This window comes from Oncorhynchus masou, chromosome 23, assembly GCF_036934945.1.
Source record: "Oncorhynchus masou masou isolate Uvic2021 chromosome 23, UVic_Omas_1.1, whole genome shotgun sequence".
Classification (NCBI taxonomy): Eukaryota; Metazoa; Chordata; class Actinopteri; order Salmoniformes; family Salmonidae; genus Oncorhynchus; species Oncorhynchus masou.
Window position 1 is genome coordinate 44393603 of NC_088234.1, and position 22935 is coordinate 44416537.

Below are 22935 nucleotides of genomic sequence, written 5' to 3' on the forward strand. Positions count from 1 at the left end.
TTTGTGTACGAGAGAGAGAGAGAGAGCCTAGGAAAGAACAGCTCTCCCAACTGACCTTTCCCCACAGCAGACATTCAACAGACGCTTCAAGTCTGACTGACTTTAATAGAGATGGCAGTTCATTTAGAGTCAGGCTCCGAACAGAGATCCTCGGGCAAGAGGATGTGCCTCTCCAACGTGGGAGGAAATCCGTGGATAAAACCACTTCCTTGTTCTGTAACAGTAACAGTTAATAACAGCTCCAAATGAGGGAATGTGGTTGAGATGGAATATATTGCTCAGTCAGCATGAGATATGCTGTGAAACGGTCAGTTAAGTGTGCTAATGAGAAAGGATGAAGGACTGGCTGCTTGGAATGGTAAAGGATGATATTCCAGATGACTGTTTTAGGGAGTTTCAGAGTGTTACGGTCTTCTTTAGCAGATGCGTTACTGCTGGTGTGTTTGCTTTAGTTTGCTTCCGATAGAAGAGCCTGGGATGTAAGGCTACTTGGGATCATTTAACATTTCATTTGATACAACGTGTTACTTAGGACCAACCTTGTCTGCCGTTAGCTCTCTGATCTTGATGATCTGCACCCGGAACTTCATGAGCAGGGCTTCCAGGACTAAACACTTCTCCTTCCAGTCCTCCTGTCCCAGAGCCTCCTCTGCCTCTGCCATGGCCCCTGTCCCTGCCCCCTCCAGCCCCTGTGGAACACAAGAGACAATGGTGCGGTCAAGTCTATTTAGTATTGTTACTTGGGAATTCTGATAAGAGGGCGGATGAGATGCATGCAGCTGAGACGGATAGACACAGTGTAGCTGTTGTTTTGAAACTGTAACTGTATTTCCCCATCTGGCACCCCTCAAATGTTCCAAGGCTTGGCTTGACTAGGCTGGACTGGACACAACTGGTAGTCAAACAGAGCAATGTGAGAGAAACGTGTATGGGCAATTCCACGGTAACAGAATTACACTTTGACTCTGTTTTTTTTTCCTTCAAATTTAAAATGTACACCAAACAAAGGACTACTTAAAAAAAAAAAAAACTTGATACAAAGATTAAGGAAGATACTATTTAATTGCATAGTAGAAAACTCTTTAAATCAGGCAGCTGCGAGGGAGATCTACAGTATCTCTGGTTTCACAGGGAAGAATTCCAAGAGTAAATGGTCACATGTCCCTTATATAGTGGGAGGTGATGATACAATCATATTGTTATTTTATACAAGCAACAGTTCAGGAACAAAATGGCCTTGTGTCAGGGTGCAGACATACCAGGAGTAAAATCTCCCTCAGGTTTTTATGCGACCATATTTTCCCAAAACTTTTAAATATCTGCTCTGAAATAAGATTCACAGATGTCTGCAGAAAGAATGGGAGGTCAGATATTCAGCTATGACATGGCATCTTGAGTTTGAAAACATCTATTTTGATTATTGAACTACAGTAAGTGAAATGGATTTACACCTGGTAACGGAATTATGGGAACAGAATTACATCATGGGTGCCTGATTGTACTACACAGAAATGAATAATTATGCAAATAAATGTCATTCTCCTTATGTTTCACAACTTTGGACATTACAGCGCAGCAGAGCACAGTGGAGTACAGTGCAGTACAGTGGAGTACAGCAGACCACAGTGGAGTACAGTGCAGTACAATACAGCAGAGCACAGTGGAGTACAGAGCAGTACAGTAGAGTACAGCAGAGCACAGTGGAGTACAGTGCAGTACAATACAGCAGAGCACAGTAGAGCACAGTGGAGTACAGTGCATTACAGTACAGCAGAGCACAGTGGAGTACAGTGCATTACAATACAGCAGAGCACAGAGGAGTACAGTAGAGCACAGGGGAGTACAGTGCAGTACAATACAGCAGAGCATAGTGGAGTACAGTGAAGTACAACACAGCAGAGCACAGTAGAGTACAGTGCAGTACAATACAGCAGAGCACAGTGGAGTACAGTGCAGTACAATACAGCAGAGCACAGTGGAGTATAGTGCAGTACAGTAGAGTACAGCAGAGCACAGTGGAGTACAGTGCAGTACAATACAGCAGAGCACAGAGGAGTACAGTAGAGCACAGGGGAGTACAGTGCAGTACAATACAGCAGAGCACAGTGGAGTACAATACAGCAGAGCATAGTGGAGTACAGTGAAGTACAACACAGCAGAGCACAGTGGAGTACAGTGCAGTACAATACAGCAGAGTACAGTGCAGTACAATTCAGCAGAGCACAGTGGAGTACAGTGGAGTACAATACAGCAGAGCACAGTGGAGCACAGTGGAGTACAATACAGCAGAGCACAGCGGAGCACAGTGGAGTACAATACAGCAGAGCACAGTGGAGTACAATACAGCAGAGCACAGTGGAGTACAATACAGCAGAGCACAGTGGAGTACAGTGGAGTACAATACAGCAGAGCACAGTGGAGTGCAGTGGAGTACAATACAGCAGAGCACAGCATAATACAGTAGAGTACAGCAGAGCACAGTGGAGTACAGTGGAGTACAATACAGCAGAGCAGACTATGGTAGAGTTCAGTACAGTGCAGTAGAGTACAGTACGTTAGAGTTCAGTAAAGTAGATAATTCAGTACAATATACTGTACTCTACACTACTTGTATTTACTGTACTGTATTGAACCGTACAACTGTATTGTATTAGACTGTTCTCTACGGTGGCCTACTCACTGTACTGTAGTGTATTGTACTCTACTGTGATTTGATTAGGATCTCTTTTAGTCCTCATTTGGACAAATCTTCCAAGAGTCCTTAAACATTAAAATACAATTTATCATATGATCACATTTTCACATATGTTACATACTGTTACAAACAGACAAAATACACTGACATATTGACCAGATGAATACTCTAACAGTCTGAAAAGATATACTGATTCCTTCATCTACCATAGTCCTGCTCAACCTTCCAATGTATTACAGTTGAAGTCGGAAGTTTACATACACCTTAGCCAAATATATTTAAACTCAGTGTTTCACAATTCCAGACATTTAATCTGAGTAAAAATTCCCAGTCTTAGGTCAGTTAGGATCACCACTTTATTTTAAGAATGTGAAAGGTCAGAATAATAGTAGAGAGAATTATTTATCTCAGCTTTTATTTCATCACATTCCCAGTGGGTCAGAAGTTTACATACACTCAGTTAGTATTTGGTAGCATTACATTTAAATTGTTCAACTTGGTTCAAACGTTTTGGGTAGCCTTCCACAAGCTTCCCACAATAAGTTGGGGACGAGTTTTAATGACTCCAACCTAAGTGTATGTAAACTTCCGATTTCAACTGTATATTTAAATGGTTCTAAAGTATTTTTTGAATGTTGAAAGGTTGAAAGGTTTGAAAGGTTTCTGGTTTGTTCAGATAAATTATTCAATTTCTTTATTGCACATAATCTAAATGTTAGCCTATTTCTCTTTTCTGTCTGGATAACACATAGGCATAAGGAAGGTAGTTTGTACAGTTGAAGTCTGAAATGTACATACACTTAGTAACCGAAAGCTTGCAAGTTCAAATCCCCGAGTTGACAAGGTACAGAATCTGTCGTTCTGCATCTGAACAGGCAGTTAACCCACTGTTCCTAGGCCGTCATTGAAAATAAGGATTTGTTCTTAACTGGCTTGCCTAGTAAAATAAAGGTAAAAAAAAAAGGTTGGAGTCATTAAAACTCTCCACAAATTAAAATGCTCCATCAAATTTCTTGTTAACAGACTATAGTTTTGGCAAGTCAGTTAGGACATCTACTTTGTGCATGACACAAGTAATTTTTCCAACAATTGTTTACAGACAGATTATTTCACTTATAATTCACTGTATCACAATTCTAGTGGGTCAGAAGTTTACATACACTAAATTGACTGTGCCTTTAAACAGCTTGGAAAATTCCAGAAAATTATGTCATGGCTTTAGAAGCTTCTGCTAATTGACATCATTTGAGTCAATTGGAGGTGTACCTGTGGATGTATTTCAATGCCTTCCTTCAAACTCAGTGACTCTTTGCTTGACATCATGGGAAAATCAAAAGAAATCAGCCAAGACCTCAGAATTGTTTTTTTTTGTAGACTTCCACAAGTCTGGTTCATCCTTGGAGCAATTTCCAAATGCCTGAAGTTACCACATTCATCTGTACAAACAATAGTACGCAAGTATAAACACCATGGGACCACGCAGCCATCATACCGCTCAGGAAAGAGACGTGTTCTGTCTCCTAGAGATGAACGTACGTTGGTGTGAACCTCCATAAAAAAAGATAGACTACGTTTTCCGACTGCACATGGGGACAAAGATTGTACTTTTTGGAGAAATGTCCTCTGGTCTGATGAAACAAAAATAGAACTGTTTGGCCATAATTAGATGCACTATTGTAAAGTGGCTGTTCCACTGGATGTCAGAAGGTGAATTCACCAATTTGTAAGTCGCTCTGGATAAGAGCGTCTGCTAAATGACTTAAATGTAAATGTAAATGTAAATAATGACCATTGTTATGTTTGGAGGAAAATGGAGGAGGCTTGCAAGCCGAAGAACATCATCCCAACCGTGAAGCACGGGGGTGGCGGCATCATGTTGTGAGGGTGCTTTTCTGCAGGAGGGACTGGTGCACTTCACAAAATAGATGGCATCATGAGGTAGGAAAATTCTGTGGATATATTGAAGCAACATCTCAAGACATCAGTCAGGAGTTAAAGCTTGGTCACAAATGTGTCTTCCAAATGGACAATGACCCAAGCATACTTCCAAAGTTGTGGCAAAATCTGAGTTTGAATGTATTTGGCTAAGGTGTATGTAAACTTCCGACTTCAACTGTATATATTTAGTAAAGAAGTGGCCCAAGGCAGTTGATCTGCAGTATTCCACAGTTTAAAGCATGAGGGGAAGAAAACAACCCATTGATATAGGTTGACTGTTAGATATCATTGTACCCAATTCAATGCTGCCTCCTTAAACCCAGAATGCAATCATTTTTTCAAAATCATTTAAATGATCCATTAAATCAAATGCTGTGCTAAAATAAAAAAATAATTAACCCACAAATCTGCCGTTATCTATAGCATTGAGCCACTGGTCACTCATGTCAACCAATTTAATGGTAGAATGTTTTTTGCGATAAGCATGCTGATTGGCTGCCATCAGACTACTCTTTTCCATGTACTCCCATATTTGTCTACTCACAATAGCTTCCCAAATCTTCCTGAGTGAAGGGAGTAGACTAATTGGTCGACTATTGGCAGGAGTAATGGGTTCTTTGCTGTCTTTCGGGATTGGACACAGTTTAGCATGCTTCCATGCATTTGGAAATGTCCCCTTTTCCAGTGACCAATTAAATATTCCGTGGAGCTGCAATCTGGGGAGCAGCACAGCGAAGTTAAAACATTGTCTGTAAGATCATAAGTTCATCACCTGTAGATTTACCATCGGGTAATGCCTTCAATAGGTTTAACACCTCCTCTACTGACTCTGTTTATAGACTAAAAGAACAGTTTTTTGTTGTTGCTCATAATATGATCAATCTAGGCTACCCTGGGGCGGCAGGGTAGCCTAGTGGTTAGAGCGTTGGACTAGCAACCAGCAGGTTGCGAGTTCAAACCCCTGAGCTGACAAGGTACAAATCTGTCGTTCTGCCCCTGAACAGGCAGTTAACCCATTGTTCCCAGGCCATCATTGAAAATAAGAATGTGTTCTTAACTGACTTGCCCGGTTAAATAAAGGTAAAATAAAAAAAAAAAAAATTAAAATCTATTGGACAATAGCTTGTTTGGAAGAATGGGTGTTTACATTATCGCTCAGTCAATTCATTTTCTTTGTAAAAAAAAAAAAGAAATCAGCAAAATGATTGGCAATATCAGCTGGTTTTGTTATTGTTCTCCTGTCAACCTCCACACTAGATGGGCATGATGAAATAGACGTGCCAAGTAAACCCTTGACAATCAAAAGCATTTTGAAAAAAACTTTTTTTTCCTAACGATTTAATTTAACTGCATGATTACACAGTGTTCTACAATTCTGTCAATGAATTTCTGGTTTAGATTTGGCTGCTAAGACTTAGGCAAGATTTCTTTGACAAAATGCCTCAATCATGCAGTTGATCATCAATCCATGAAGATGGACGAGCCCCAACTGTACTCTTTCAGACTGGTGCATGATGGTCCATTACCCTAGTGAGCAAATCAATAAAACATTCTGTTGGGTGACTTAAATCATCCTCTAGATAAATCAGCTCCCAGGGTACAGCAGCCAAATCATATAGAAATAGCTCATGATTAAATGTTTAAAAATGTATCTTGACCACAATCCTTGGGGGTTTCTTTGGAACCTTGGTGTTTATGGTTATGGTCACAATATTATGGTCTCGCCAGCCCACTGGCATTGATCTGGCTTTTAACCATTGCAATGGTACATTACAGAAGGTCAGATCAATGCATGTGTACTAACTTAGTTTGTGATCTAGTAGTATCATTAACCATGCCTTCGGCATATCTCATCAATTTAGTTATATTTGATCATTATTATGATCCTTCCAATTTATATTAAAATCACTCAAGATAGCAACCAAGATATATTTATCTGTGGCCTGATCAAACCCAGATAGGACACCTTAGAGCAAGGAGGTCAAAACACACATCCTACCAATATGGCTGCCTGGTGAGACAGATGTACTTGAGCCCATAGTACCTCTATTAGACCTACATTAAGGTCATCCCTCCTCTAAAAAGGTATAGGATTCCACCATTCCTATTCCTGTCCCTTCTAAGTAGGCTATATCCATGAATGTTCATTTGCCCATCATTTACAGATGCATCCAAATGTGTTTCGGTCAAAGCTAAAATATGAATATTATTTATGTTGACCAAGTTAAAGACCTCATGTATTTTGTTCGGAAGACTACATACATTAACCTGAGCTATATGCAACTATTTCCTTGTCGAGTGGAGATTAATAGAGCACGTATTCATTATAGTGGAGATCAATAGAGCATGTATTCATTATAGTGGAGATCAATAGAGCATGTATTCGTTATAGTTATAGTTGAAGTTGTCATGATTCACTACAACAAACTCATGAACATTAATTTAAAATAGCCAGGGAGGTACTCTAGAGTCCCGATACAGTTGCCCGTTGATGTAAAGTTTATCCATCACCATGGAGACTTGTTGATTCAGGCAACGCTTTTCCTTCATGATGGGATACAGTTTTTTTCTCCTTTCACTGATCTCAGTGGGGAAGGGATCATTCATTCCAAAATCAGTGTTTGAGTTCTCTGCCCCTGCTCTTCGTCATTTCCTTTTGCTTAAAATGGTCAAAATATGCAATAATATCCCGTGGCCTATTCCCAGAGGCCTTACCTATTCTATGGACTCTGGAGAAAGTGACATTACACACAACATCAGTGGGCAGTTTTATTTGAGTCGAGAGTCTCGGGCAGTGTCCTCACAGCTTCTGCTGTTGTCATTCTCCAGTATCCCTGATTGATCGACTGTACATCAAGCAAGGTTTCTTTAAGTTGTTTGTTCTCCCTTTGCACCACCTCTGCCTTGCCATGAATAGAGTCTACAGTACCTTTCAGCGTCATGTTCTCTTTCCTTAGATCATCAATCTGACATTGGCTGAATTCTAGACTGGCACATAATGCATTGAGGTCCTCTCGTAGTATATCCAAGATATCAAGTTTGGCAAGCCTTTCATTGATGGATTTCAACAAGTCAACATCCATATCTGTAAACCTCTCCCCACGTGCGCCTTCTTGTTTGGGGAAGGTTTGATGCCATCGTTGATACCGCTTGGCCAACTTGGTTTTGGTTTGTTGACTTGGGTTTGTTGTCCTTAACAGTTCTTGAATCCTCTGAAACCAGCAACATGTTTCTTTGAGCTCGTAAGTATCTCTTGTCAATGAATCGTTCATGCTCTTCAATGGATTCTGACTCATCCAGCATGTTTGCAGACTCTACTCACTTTATAGTACTGTGTACTCACTTTACAGTATTGTACTGTACTCTACTGTGCTAAACTCACTGTTCTGTATTGTAATGTCCAAACGAGGGCTGGGCAGTATACCGTATTTTACTATATACCGGTATTGATGCACTGACCCGTTTGGGTTTTTAACTTCATCTTCTATAATGGTATTTGGTTTGTTATTAAATGTGAGACGCCGTGTAAGGTCCATTTGTATAGTTTACTCCGCTACTTAAGGCATCCCTCCGCTCTCTCCATGCCGCTTTCCACAGACCTAGTCCCACAAGAGCATTTGTTGTTGCTCGACTACGAGACTCTTTCGTTCAGTCTGCATGTTCAGTGCAGCACATGCAACAACGTTGATGACAAAGATGTTGTTTCTACTTTGAACTTAATATCAATTCACAAGCGTTCTATAATTACAATATTAGTTTGTGTTTCTTACATCTGCAAACAGCTAGTTTGCATTTTCTTAGCAAGTTAAGCTAAATCGTGTTAGCCACTAATGCTATTCGCTAGCTAATAAAAGGACTGAGTCAGAGCAAATGTCGCTATCTAATACAGCCTGATACCAATACTGGTGGGGGCTTAAATCTGCATGTTGTTTGTGCAACAGTATCTTCTAAATCAAAGAGGAATAGCCGAAACATCAATATTTTGCCAACATGGATATAGGTGTAATGTAGCCAAAGATGATAGGGTCTCCCAGGAAACACTGAACATCACTTTGGTTCCTACCCTGTCACAATAACTCGTCCATGGCATTTTCATTCGTTGTCATGTCAAACACTGTATTCAAAGAGCCCACTATTATGTATATTCTAACTATAGAAATAGAATAAACATTATATTTCAATGATTCCAAAAGTTCACCTTAGTGTTCGCAATTGCAACATTTGGTTAAAAATAAGGCCCAGTATTTTTGCCCATATCGTGGCAGTGTGGAAATGATCTCAAATGAGTGCAGGAAATGCAGAAATTGATGGAAATGCAGGAAATAATTTGAGGTTGAAGTTGAATTGAACAGTATAAAACAATTGGAATGGAGAAAGACCCATTGAAATCATTTAGAACATATGTGTTGCCACCCTAGGGTCACGCACTACTCATGAAGCACATATCGTCAAATACAGGCAGAAATTTGAAAAATACCATGATATTTTGGTCATATCGCCCAGCCCTAATCCAAACTTGTGAAACATACGTCTAATTGCCAATACTTTTCAACATCAATGGACATCCAGTGCCAGTCAGTGGGTGAGGATGCTGGTTACAGTAAGTGGAAAGAGAGGTAGGCATGACAAGAGCTGGGAGAGGTGACATTCACTGGAGAGTAAGAGAGACAGGCAGAGAGAGGGAGGGGTTGTCCAGAATCAGACTGTAACACTCTTGGTTTGACCACTAGACAACAGAAAGACAAAGAAAATGGAGATTAACATTAACCAGTGGAATGTAAGAAAGTAGCAGGTGACCTAACTGTGCTATGTGACTACTAGGATTTCCCATTGTAGACAATTAATTTGCAGTAATTTCGTTACTGATTGTTTTGGGTACCAATTTGGTAACGGAATTAGGAGTTTTAATAATTCATAAACAAAATTGATATCAGTAAAATCACTAACTAATTGGTAGTTGTACCAATATGTGTTACTTCTGTGACCTTTCATTATCCTCCCTCCTCGTGAGGGAGAGAAACAAAATAATATATTAAAGATTTGTGGGTTTCCGGTAACGGAACTACAAGGCACAAGGCAATGTTTTTTAAACTTACACAATTAAACAATTTCTCCAAAAATAAAATATACATTTTGATATTAGTTGGCAGGGGTCTTTAAGTCAACATTATTGTGTTTTGATGTATTTCTGATACCTTTTAAGACCTTTTTCCATCTACAGTATTTATCCAGAAATCAAAGCCTTTACTTACATCACATTATTAAGATGGGAAATGATTGAAAAATGTAACTACGCCTTCATTTTCCAAAAACATTGACTCTTAGCTTTAATTTGACACCCGACGTGAAGTTCATAGAAGCATATCATATGTTGGTGCTCATTGGTCCATTTCGATGGAAATACCCTTATCATGAAAAACACATGTTAGTGGGATAAACAAGAGAGAGGGAAGGAGAGAGGGATTGAGAGAGAGTGAGCAAGAGAGGGAGACAGAGAAAGAAAAAAAAGAGAAAGTGAGTAAGAAAGACTAAGTAACTTTTATACTATAATAACCTCTCATTATAGCCGTGGGCTCCACACACAGGGAGCACAAACATGTGTGGAAGGCAATTAACTAATTTCCATTGGCTGTTTTTGTTGGGTGTATGTTGTGGTAAACAATGACTAAGACCCGGACTTTGGGTCTGTGTCAGTCTGAAAGAAAACAACGTAATGTGCCAGTGAAAGAAGAATAACATACCATTTCTGTTATTCTGTATCAAAGAAGAACAATTAGTGTGTATTACCAACATCTAAAAACTCATTATCCTAAAAGCCCTTACAGAAAACCCTAAATCCTATTCTCTCATAGGCCTGCACCTCTTAAAACAATCCATAATAATCCTTGGCCTCCACATGGCTCTCGCTTGGTAATTCTTTCTGATGAGCCTGATAAGCCCATTTCCCCAAAGAGCTATGACGTTTCCCATATCTGCTTCCCATATCTGGCCTCACATCACAAATCTGTCTTCCATGTGTCTGCCTCCTCTCCATCAGCATCTCACTGAATCTGCCTCTCCTTCACTCCCTGCTGCTCTCTCCTTTACTCCTTCCCTCTCTCCTTCACTCCCCGCTGCTCTCTCCTTCACTCCCTGGCGCTCTCTCCTTTACTCCTTCCCTCTCTCCTTTACTCCTTCTCTCTCTTTCACTCCCCGCTGCTCTGTCCTTTACTCCTTCCCTCTCTCCTTCACTCCCTGCTGCTCTGTCCTTTACTCCTTCCCTCTCTCCTTTACCCCTTCCCTCTCTCCTTTACCCCTTCCCTCTCTCCTTTACCCCTTCCCTCTCTCCTTTACTCCCTGGCGCTCTCTCCTTTACTTCCTGGCACTCTCTACTTTACTCCTTCCCTCTCTTCTTTACCCCTTCCCTCTCTCCTTCACTCCCTGGCGCTCTCTCCTTCACTTCCTGGCGCTCTCTCCTTTACTTCATGGCACTCTCTCCTTTACTCCTTCCCTTTCTCCTTCACTCCCTGGCGCTCTCTCCTTTACCCCTTCCCTCTCTCCTTCACTCCCCGCTGCTCTCTCCTTTACTCCCTGGCGCTCTCTCCTTTACTTCCTGGCACTCTCTCCTTTACTCCTTCCCTCTCTCCTTCACTCCCTGGCGCTCTCTCCTTCACTCCCTGGCGCTCTCTCCTTTACTCCTTCACTCTCTCCTTCCCTCCCTGCTGCTCTCTCCTTCCCTCCCTGCTGCTCTCTCCTTCCCTCCCTGGCGCTCTCTCCTTCACTCCCTGGCGCTCCCTCCTTCACTCCTCTGCGCTCTCTCCTTTACTCCTTCCCTCTCTCCTTCACTCCTCTGCGCTCTCTCCTTTACTCCTTCCCTCTCTCTTTCACTCCCCGCTGCTCTCTCCTTCACTCCCCGCTGCTCTCTCCTTTACTCCTTCCCTCTCTCCTTCACTCCCTGGCGCTCTCTCCTTCACTCCCTGGCCTCTCTCCTTTACTCCTTCCCTCTCTCCTTCACTCCCTGGCGCTCTCTCCTTTACTCCTTCCCCCTCCCCTTCACTCCCTGGTGCTCTCTCGTTCACTCCCTCGTTCAATTCCACATTGTGTGTGTGTGTGTGTGTGATGAGGTGATGTGGGGAGCGGAGGACATCAAAGGACAGTTGACCCTCGGCCCCCAGGGAAAGGGAGGAGAGCTGTCTCTATCTCCACTCGCTTCCTGTGAGAAGAGCCAGAGCAGCCCAGAGAAAGACAAGTGATGATGTAGTACACCCACCATTAGTGACATCGGTGCACATACTGAGGCCTTGTTCGTCATTTTCAGTTAGAGATCTGGTGCTTACATTGATCCAAGATGTCATTGAAGAACGTTCTCTGTACGGCAACGTTTTTAAAATTTTAAGTATCATGTAATAATATTTACAGAATAACATTAGTCTCTACTGACTATGATGACTATCTAATGATTGTGTACAATCATTTTGTATTGGATTGCGTTTTATTATATTGAATCCAAAGGGCATCCTACAGTAAGTCATAAATCACGAGCAAAACCTAATTAAAAACAGTTTAAAAAAAGTTACTTAGTTATGCCTTCACAGATCATGTCAAATCACTTTTGATTTAGGGTATTTAAACATTTCGGCAGCTTCAGTGCTATACATTGCCCACACCCGTACTTTTTCCATATTTTGTTGTGTTACAGCCTGAATTTGTAATTGATTAATTGTAATATTTTTTTTTCACTGATTGAATTTTGTTTGTCGAACATTTTTGAAATTAATATAAAATGTAAAGCTGAAATGTCTTAGGTCAATAACTATTCAACCCATTTGTTATGGCAAGCCTAAATAAATTCAGGAATAAAAATGTGCTTAACAAATGACATAAGTTGCATGGATTCAGTGTTCAATAATAATGTTTAACATGATTTTTGAATGACTCCTCCATCTCTGTACTGCACACATACAATTATCTGTAACGCCTACTAATCGAAAAGTGAAATTAAAGCACAGATTCAACCACAAAGACCCGGGAGTTTTTTCAATGCCTCACAAACGAGGGCACCTATTGGTAGATTTGTAAAAATAGAAAAAGATGCTGAATACTCCTTTGAGCCTGATGGAAGTTATTAATTAAGCTTACGTGTAACGTACCAATACACCCAGTCACTACAAAAATAAAGCCGTCCTTCCTAACTCAGTTGCCGGAGAGAAAGAAACTGCTCAGGGATTTCACCATGAGGCCAATTGGGACTTTAAAACGGCTACAGAGTTTAATGGCAGTGATATGACAACTGATGGATCAACAACATTGTAGTTACTCCAGAATACTAACCTAAATGACAGCGTGAAAAGAAGGAAGCCTGTACATAATAAAACATATTCCAAAACATGCATCCTGTTTGCAACAAGGCACTAAAGTAATTCTACAACAAATGTGGCAAAGAAATTAACTTTTTGTCCTGAATACAAAGCGTTATGTTTGGGGCAAATCCAACACAGCACATCACTGAGTACCACTCTTCATATTTTCAAGCATGGTGGTGGCTGCATCATGTTATGGTTATGCTTGTCATCGGCAAGGACTAGGGAGTGTTTGGGGATAAAAATTTATGGAATAGAGCTATAAGCACAGGCAAAATCCTAGAGGAAAACCTAGTTCAGTCTGCTTTCCACCAGATACTAGGAGATGAATTCACCTTTCAGTAGGACAATAACCTAAAACACAAATCTACACTGGAGTTGCTTACCAAAATGACATTGAATGTTCCTCAGTGGACTAATTACAGTTTTGGCTTAAATCTATGGCAAGACTTAAATGTATTTTTAAAGAATAATGGGCAAATATTGTACAATCCAGGTGTTGCAAAGCTCTTACAGAGTTACTCAAAAGACTCAGATGTAATCGCCCCCAAAGGTGCCTCTACAAAGTATTGACTCAGGGGGGTGAATACTTATATAAATGACATATGTCTGTATTTCATTTTCGATACATTTGCAAACATTTCTAAAAACATGTTTTCACTTTGTTACTGTGGGATATTGTTTGTAGATGGGTGATAATAAATATATATATATATATATTTTACCACTTAGAATTCAGGCTGTAAAACAATGAAATGTGTAATAAGTCAAGAGTTATGGACACTTTCTGAAGGCACTGCATAATTCTCATTAGAAATAATGAGATTGTGATCATGAAAATAAATGTCAAAACTGCATTCCTACAGTACAGTTCTACAATGCCAGATATAGCTAGAGAGCAAATGACACTAAGATTGATAGCTCTCCCTCCATCTCTACAATAAAGAGAAAAAAGCATCAATATTCCTCTACATTCTTGTCTTACCCTGAAAATGGTTGACGAAAGCAGACGGTGAGAGAGATGTTACTCCATATCAGTTATTCCATCCATATTCCCCTTGTTGTTCATGTCGTATTATTCTAATTACGAAATAAAATCGAAGAGTTTCTTCCTTTCCAAGTTTTCATTTCATCACTAAGTTGAAAGAGGGTTGGCTCTGGCTCCAAGGCGTGTTTTCCAACAACTTCGTCCAATCGAACGTTGTAAAAGCATGGCCATGTAAATTTAAACAAGTAATGTATCCAATATGATCGACATATTTTTCAACCAATGAACGCTATCAATTTTGTTCCAACAAAATTATTGGCCAATAAGAGAATCTTCAGGGCGGGGTTATGGAAACTCCGGAATTGACGTTATACACGTGTAGCATGATGGTGGCTAGCAGCAGCTGAGAGAAGCCACATAAAATATTATTTGTGATATCAGGTTGTTAATTGCAATTTTGCATGTTTATTAAAAAGTCCTTCAATAAACGTGAAATCACTCAAATTCTGGTGAGTGTGTATTTTACGTTATCTTTAGTAGCTCCCTGTCTTGTTTGCATGCTAACGTGTAACGTTATCGTTACCTCTCTAGCTCATGGGTAAAGTGAACTTACATGTATGTTTCATTGAACATCATTTAGCTATCTATGCATATCTAACAACAATTGTTCTTTTAAGTTATCAAATATAACATGTTACGGAAAAGTATAGCTATACCTATCTTGCAATTAAGAAGACTAGCTAGCTAGCTAGCTAGTTGTGCTGCGTTCATAACGTTGTGGGAAGGTGGTAATTCCATGTTATGAAGCGTTAAATATCAATTGAATGCATTCACGTGCTTTGTTTGTTATCGGTTGAGAAACGCGGATTGTCTAATGGTCAACAAGCTGCGTCAACCATAATGAAAGTACAACTATCATGCTTGTAAACAAATGAGTCTTCAGTAACAGTAATAATAGATGGATTTTTTTTTTTTAAATGCTGTTATTGAGATCATTCCCTTAGTAGTTGACGTCAGAGGTCAGCATGTGGGAGAAGTCGGGGTTCAGGGAATTATAGATACGTTTCCCACTAATAATTACCAGTTGGAGGGGCGTGAATGAGGATTTATCTTTCCCATTTGTATGAGGTAAATACCAACTTCCCACTTGGTTATGAACACCGCATTATTCACCAGGATAGTCGCTCTCGAGCAAGTGTCTGGGTGCATTTCCAATGTATGGCAGTGGTCACCAATCCTGTCCCTGAAGAGCTACATCCACAGTGCACACTCTGTTTCACTCTTCACCTGGTTGTCCTGTCAGGGGAGCCATGGTGACAAAGAAGAAAACGGTGAAAGTGGAGGCTGTGGTATTGGACAAGGACAGGCGTGACAAGTTGATAGGTGAGATGATGGAATTGGTGTTAGCGACTGATTGTAACTGTGGTGGTGGTTTTTTTCTGCTGTGTAAAGTGATTCTCTGTATGTATGTGTGTTTTTCAGTGTCTCTCTCTGTGGATGGAGGAGATGAGTGGATCAGACAGCTTGCCCAGACCTTGCAGGACTGTCTGGCGTTGACTGACCCAATGCAGCAGATCCAACTGGTCAAGAAGGTTTGTGTCCATTCTCCCTCTCATTACCTCAACTAACAGTGTTTGGTATTTTAGATTTGGGTCACACCTAGGGCCGTGTCGACACCAATATGCCGATGCTCGTTAGTATCGTGGCAAGGATACAAAACACAAAGCGTATTTAACTTCTTTAGGAAAACAGCCCAAATGTTGGAAACATCATTATCCAGTCACCTTTATTCAATCAAATTGTATTTGTCTCATGCTTTGTAAACAACAGGTGTAAACTTATGGCCCCTTCCTAACAATGCAGAGGAAAAATATAAATAATTGAATAATAACACCACAAGGAATACATACACAATGAGTGACGATAACTTGGCTATATACACGGGGTATATCGATGTGCAGGGGTACAAGGTAATGGAGGTTGAGATATTCGGAAAGTAATCAGAGTTAAGTAAACATTTTGTTACGTTACATCCCTATTGTAACATGTATTAAATACATGTTTTCCCTCAGCAATCTACACACAATAACCCATAATGATAAAGCAAAAAAGGGTTTTTAGAAATGGTTGCAAATTAGTAGAAAAGGTATTTCTGTTTTTTATACAAGTATTCAGAACCTTTGCTATGAGACTTGAAATTGAGCTCAGGTGCAGTCTGTTTCCATTGATCATCCTTGAGATGTTTCTACAACTTCACTGGAGTCTACCTGTGATAAATTAAATTGATTGGACATGATTTGGAATGGCACAAAGACAGAAGCCACTCCTCAGTAAAAGGCACAGGACAGCCCACACAGAGTGAATCCATGCAACTTATTATGGCACACACCTGTCAACCTAAGGTCCAACAGTTGACAGTGCATGTCAGAGCAAAAGCCAAGCCATGAGGTCGAAGGAATTGTCCTTAGAGATCCGAGACAGGATTGTGTCAAGGCACAGATCTCAGGAAGGGTACCAAAACATTTCTGCAGCATTGAAAGAACACAGTGGCCTCCATCATTTTAAATGGATGAAGTTTGTAACCACCAAGACTCTTCCCATAGCCGACCGACCGGACAAACTGAGCAATCAGGGGAGAAGGGCATAATTTGATCATGGAGGTGACCAAGAACCCAATGGTCACTCTGAGGAGATGGGAAACCTTCCAGAAGGACAACCATCTCTGTAGCACTCCACCAATCAGGCCTTTATGGTAGAGTGGCCAGACATAAGCCACTCCTCAGTAAAAGGCACATGACCTCCTGCTTGGAGTTTGCCCATGAGAAACAAGATTCTTGGTCATAGGAAGGCCCTAAATAAATTTCAAAGACTCCAGCCACCCTAGTCATAGACTGTTCTCTCTGCTACCGCACGGCAAGCGGTACCGGAGCACCACGTCTTGGTCCAAAAGGCTTTTTAACTGCTTCTACCCCCAAGCTATAAAACTGCTGAACAGCTAACCAAATGGCTACCTGGTCTATTTGCATTGACACCCCCCTTTTTTACGCTGCTGCTACTCACTGTTTGTTATCAGTGCATAGTCACTTTACCCCTACCTACATGTACAAATTACCTCAAGTACCTTGACTAACCTGTACTCCCACACATTGACTCTCGTTATTGTTATTTTATTGTTGCTCTTACATTTTTTACTTCAGTTTATTTAGTGAATATTTTCTTAATTGCATTGTTGGTTAAGGGCTTGTAAGTAAGCATTTCATGGTAAGGTATACTATACACCTGTTGTATTCTGCGCATGTGACAAATATAATTTGATTTGATGAAACCGATATTGAACTCTTTGGCCTGAATACCAAACATCACATCTGGAGGAAACCTGGCAACATCCCTACGGTGAAGCATGTTTTTCAGCTGCAGGGACTGGGAGACTAGTCAGGATTGAGGGAAAGATGAATGGAGCAAAGTACAGAGAGATCTTTGATGAAAACCTGCTCCAGGGCGCACAGGACTTGAGACAGGGGCGAAGGCTCAACTTCCAACAGGACAACGACCCTAAGCACACAGCCAAGACAATGCAGCAGTGGCTTCGGGGCAAGTCTCTGAATATCCTTGAGTGGCCCGGACTTGAAACCGATTTGAAAAAAAGCTGTGCAGTATCACTCCCCATCCAACCTGACAGAGCTTGAGAGGATCTGCAGAGAAGAATACAGGGGTGCCAGAGCTTGTAATTTCATATCCAATAAGACTCAAGGCTGTAATCGCTGTCAAAGGTGCTTCAACAAAGTACTGAGTGAAGTGTCATAAGCCACCTCTGTTGTTTTAGAGAATTTGGCAGTATGTCCAACCGTCCTCACAACCGCAGACCACGTGTATTGCGTTGTGTAGGCGAGCGCTTTGCTGATGTCAATGTTGTGAACAGAGTCCTCGATGGTGGGGTTATGGTATGGGTAGGCTTAAGCTACAGACAACAAATACAATTGCAGTTTATCGATGGCAATTTGAATGCACTGACGTACAGTGACGAGATCCTGAGGCCCATTGTCATGCCATTCATCCGCCGCCATCACCTCATGTTTCAGCATGATAATGCACAGCCCAATGTCGCAGCGATCTGTACACAGTTCCAGGAGGCTGAAAATGTCCCAGTTCTTCCATGGCCGGCGTACTCACCAGACATGTCACCCATTGAGCACGTTTGGGATGTTCTGGATCGACATGTACGACAGCATGTTCCAGTTCTCGCCAATATCCAGGAACTTCGCACAGCCATTGAAGAGGAATGTGACAACATTCCATAGGCCACAATCAACAGCCTGATCAATTCTATGAGAGAAGGAGATGTCATGCTGCATGAGGCAAATGGTGTTCACACCAGATACTGACTGGTTTTCTGATCCACGCCCCTATTTTTTTTAAAGGTATGTGACCAACAGATGCATATCTACATTACCAGTCATGTGAAATCCAACGATTAGGGCCTGATGACTGATCTCCTTGTATGAACTGTAACTCAATAAAATCTTTGAAATGGTTGTTTTTATATATATTTTTATTCCTTATATTTAGCAGTCTTATGGCTTGGGGGTAGACACTGTTCAGGGTCCTTTTTGTTCCAGACTTGGTGCATCAGTAGCGCTATGGCTTAAGTGGATGGAGTCTGACAATTTTTAGGCCCTTCCTCTGACACCGCCTAGTATAGAGTCCTTGGATGGCAGGCTGTCTCATAGTCGTCGGTGATCAGGCCAACCACTGTCAGCAAACCTAATGTTGGTGTTGGAGTTGTGCACTGCCACACAGTCGTGGGTGAACAGGTGGGGACTAAGCATGCACCCCTGTGTTGAGTGTCAGTGTGGCAGGTGTGTTGTGGCCTACCCTCACCACCTGAGGATCCAGTTGCATTGGGAGGTGTTTAGTCTCAAGGTCCTGAGTTTAGCGATGAACTTAGAGGGCACTATGGTGTTGAACACTGAGCTATAGTCGATGAACAGCATTCTCACATAGGTTCCTCTTGTCCAGGTGGGAGAGGGCAGTGTGGCGCGGAATAAAGATTGTTTTGTCTGTGGATCTGTTGGGGCAGTATTTCTTTATTTTCCAAGATATAGCACATCACATTTTACACGCAGCTGCTTTTTAAAGGACCAAATAGTTTGGTATGCTTTGTTTTCATTTTTGCCATGAAAAAAATATTGTAATAGTAGTATCGTCACAGGCCTAGTCACACCTCTGGCGGGTTGGGTTGACATAAACAGGCAGAGATGTGAGAACTGGCTCAGAAGCAGGTCAACTCGACCTGCACTGCAACAGAGAAGACGCCAATATTGAGATGATACTGTCAACCACAAGTCCTACATGACACAGACCATTAGGCCTACAATACTGTCATCCAATTAACTCCTGCACATGTGTTTTCATCTCTGCATGTTTGTCCACCCCTCCCCAGTTCTCCTGGCTGGTCTAATCATGTCAGTGTCTCTCTCTCCAGGCAGGATCTCAGTTGGAGCTGCTGAGTGAGGAGGAAACTTCCCGTGGGCCTCTCCTCCAGGCCTGTCTGCACACCATGGCCCTCATCTACACCTCCCTGCTGGCCAAGAACCCCCTCCGTAGGGCCAGCGCCAGGTACACCTCCTCTCCTCAGCACATCTTCCTCTCCCTCAGTCTCTGGAGAGCTACAGGGTGTGCAGGCTTTTGTTCCAGCCCAGCACAACCACAACCGATTTAACTGCTGATCAACACCTTAATGAGTTGAACAGGTGTGTTAGTGCTGGGTTGGAAGTGGGACAAAAGCCCACATATCCAGGACCAAGTATTGTGAACATGGTTCTACTATTTTATTTTTAAAGAAGACTAGCAAACAAGGTATAGAATCGCTATAGTAACGTAAACACTGAATCTACTTGTTCTCTCTCGGCAGTGCCCTGAGCTCTGTACCGGACTGGCTGCAGGAGCAGACTGTCATCTGTCTGTCCGCGTGCCTGTCGGACAGTCTGTCCACTGTGGGCTCAGACCACAGCTCATACTCGCACCTAATAGATTCTATCACAGCTTGTCTAGATGCCTTCCCTCTCGGTACGTATGGAATCCCCTCGTTTAGACTGTCTCTTGTGTTTGTTTGGTATAATTTGAATAAGATACGCGTTTTATTGCTCTATTGCCTTTCAGGTGAGAGGTGTATACACAGGCTGCTAGCAGAGGGTGAGTGCTTTGTGGATCAGTTTTAGGTTTATATCAAGCCTGCTCAGGACGGTGAGCTCAAACACAGAAACGTAGTTCGTTGATGTCTTTGGATAATATGCCTCTCCTTCTGTTCTCCCCAGTGTTACCGTTCCTCCATAAGGCCTTGAGTGAATACCTCCAACTCAACAGGTAAGACCGGCTGTGCTGCTAAATCCCACAGGACGGCAGGCCTGCCTTCCAGATCGGTACGAAAACACCTGGTTCAACTAATAAAGGACTTAATTCGTTGATTAGTTAAATTAGCTGTGTTAGTGCTGGGCTTAAAGCAAAACCTGCACACCCCCCACACATGTAGTGCGTGCCCTCTGACTGACTGATGTGTGCTTGTCGCCCCCTGCTGTCTCCTCAGTGGTCTAGCAGGTCGCCATGTGGTCCAGGCCCAGCTCATGCACTCGTGTCTGGCTGCGGTGAAGGCCTCCATGCTGGTGGTGCAGAGGTCCCAGGAGCTCATCAGCGTCACCCTACAGGCAGTTCATCCTCACTGCACCCTGCAGCTCACCCTCAGTGGCCTACTGGACTGCTACACACACATCCTCACAGATGGTGAGGACCGTGTTACACTAGGGGTTTATTTACAAGGAACCAAACGGAAGCCAACAGAACGAAACAGGGAGGGACCTACCTGAATTTTTCCAATAAACTCTCGTTTTTGTTGCAAAACGTTGTCAGTTTGGAGTAAACCGTTTCCGTTGAAAAACGTTTTGCAACTGTTTGCTGTGACTTGGTCTGAATGAATACAGCCCTTGTTACTCAACATCAGCTCATAAAGTCTGGGCACTGAGCATCTGACTCTTTCCATATCTCATTATCTCCCCACTCTCTCTCGTCTGTTCCCCCCCCCCACCAGAGAACTTCCTGCAGGCGGTGCAGAGCACGGCTGGCATGGCAGTGGTCCTGCTGACCCGGTCTGTCATGGGGAGTGGAGATAGAGTGGCCGCAGTGGTGAGTGATCCCTACACCTGAAACACTCACAAGTACCCTGAATTAATTATTTTGGGTTGTTCATTTATACTAGTAATGGCCATGATGTTGAATGATGGAACTTTTTGTCTGTCTATTTCTGTATGTTTTTCTGTCACTGTCCATCTGCCTGTCCAGGTGGCAGGTCTCCTGCAAGGTTCAGAGCAGAGTGGTGAGTGCGCCCCCGTGTGGCTGACACAGAGCTGTACGGGGCTGTATGACAGTGGCCGTCCCGCGGGGGTGTCCCTCTACCTGTGTCATGGGGCCCTGGCTATGCTAAACTGGAGAGGGGCAACCCAGGGGCCACAGAGGGAACAGCTGCTGCTGCTGGTTCCTCACACACTGCTGGCGCTGGATACCAGGTTAGACACATGCACGCAGACACGCTGCACAGACACACACGTATGCAAACATACTCACACTTGTGCGATTGCTAACACCCAAATGGTTGTCATTTTGGTTGACTATTGTTCTGTCTGTGTGTGTGTTTGTAGTGTAAAGGAGTCCAGCACAGCCATGGTGGTAGCCCGCGTGCTGACCCTGTGGAGCGGAGCCGCCTTGGAAAGCCTGCAGGGTGGGCTGTCCTCTCCCCCAGGCCTGCTTCACGACTCCCTCCGCGGGGGCTCAGAGCTCCAGGGGCATCTGCTGGAGCACGTCTACACCCACTGGGAGCACCCCTTGGATGGGGTCCGCCACCAGACCCGCGCCCTCTTCAAGAACCTCCTCCTCCTGCACCAGCACAGCAGCCCTCTAGCCTTTTCTGACCCCTACAGGGACCCATACTTTACCCAGCTAACCCACAACCTGCTGGGCCTGGAGTGGCACCAGAGAGGGAAGTATGGCTCTCTGGCCTGCCTGGTGGAGCTCCTAGGGGCAGGGTACCTGTTGGCTCTGGACCCCCAGCTGCCCTCACGTCTCCTGGGCTTGATGGGGGACCAGACCCTGGCACCTTACGCTAGCGACCTGCTAGAGAGGCTGTTTGTCAGTCACAAGGCCCAGCTGGTTGAGGAAGGTGGCACAGGGGGCACAGAGGCGGGCATGGAGAGGTGGCACCAGACCTGGGTGACCCCATTGCTTCAGGTGCTGTGTAGAGCCAGGCTGGACCAGACCACCTATATCCTGGATTATTTCCTTCCCAAGCTGCTGCGCTGTTCCCCCTCCAGTCTGGCCCACATGGTACAGGCCCTACAGGTCACCCCACCCTGCAGCGCAGGTAGATATAAATGTACACATGCACGCATACCAGGGGTCGTGTTAATGCAAGATTCTATGTTTTTCACTCAGAAAGGGAAAGGTATGTTGCTGTGTTTTTATAAACGCAAATATAAAATGTTCCTTATTGTAACTTCTGTTTGGCTTCAGTCAGAGTTCACTCCCCCATCGTAAATGTAGAAGCACTAATTTCCTGCTTCAGTTGCACTTCTCCACATAGATTAAATATATTAGCTCTCATCACGTGTAGGATACCTTTCTTTACTTGCTACTTTTCTCCGGTGTAGTTTTTCTTGGGTAGCAAGTTAAAATGCAGGTAACTTCAACCAAAACATCAGGAAATGCAGCTTGCTAATTCTTTCTATGAAAACATTAGAAATATGATGGCCATGAATCGTTTTTGCAAAAAATAAATACCTTGCTTTTTCACAAGTACATTTGTGTGGCCGCTAGCCAAATAGCTTTGCACTTCTGTTGTCATCTGATGAAAATGATTTTCTGCCGAATGTGTTGCGCCTAATGTATTTTGTGTGAAGGAAAACTATAGACGCACACCCCTTATTACTCTA

General features: G+C 42.7%; 2 protein-coding genes across 4 annotated transcripts in view; one reads left to right on the top strand and one right to left on the bottom strand.

The window, feature by feature from the left end:
- Positions 1-14148, bottom strand: part of plekhh2 (pleckstrin homology domain containing, family H (with MyTH4 domain) member 2) — a 68697-nt gene extending 54549 nt beyond the window's left edge. For both annotated transcript variants that reach the window (XM_064932198.1, XM_064932197.1), the window contains exons 1-2: positions 13958-14148; positions 540-689 (exon numbers count right to left, since the gene is read on the bottom strand). In XM_064932198.1, coding sequence (XP_064788270.1) covers positions 540-662 — 123 coding nt within the window. In that variant the 5' untranslated portion in view covers positions 663-689; positions 13958-14148. The remainder of the gene's footprint in view (positions 1-539; positions 690-13957) is intronic.
- A 167-nt stretch (positions 14149-14315) lies between these two features.
- The window catches only part of thada (THADA armadillo repeat containing), a 100419-nt gene continuing 91799 nt past the window's right edge, over positions 14316-22935 (top strand). For both annotated transcript variants that reach the window (XM_064932200.1, XM_064932201.1), the window contains exons 1-11: positions 14316-14469; positions 15264-15343; positions 15443-15552; positions 19443-19576; positions 19872-20026; positions 20120-20152; positions 20275-20323; positions 20544-20737; positions 21042-21136; positions 21293-21516; positions 21649-22367. In XM_064932200.1, the coding sequence (XP_064788272.1) occupies positions 15271-15343; positions 15443-15552; positions 19443-19576; positions 19872-20026; positions 20120-20152; positions 20275-20323; positions 20544-20737; positions 21042-21136; positions 21293-21516; positions 21649-22367 (1786 nt within the window). In that variant the 5' untranslated portion in view covers positions 14316-14469; positions 15264-15270. The remainder of the gene's footprint in view (positions 14470-15263; positions 15344-15442; positions 15553-19442; positions 19577-19871; positions 20027-20119; positions 20153-20274; positions 20324-20543; positions 20738-21041; positions 21137-21292; positions 21517-21648; positions 22368-22935) is intronic.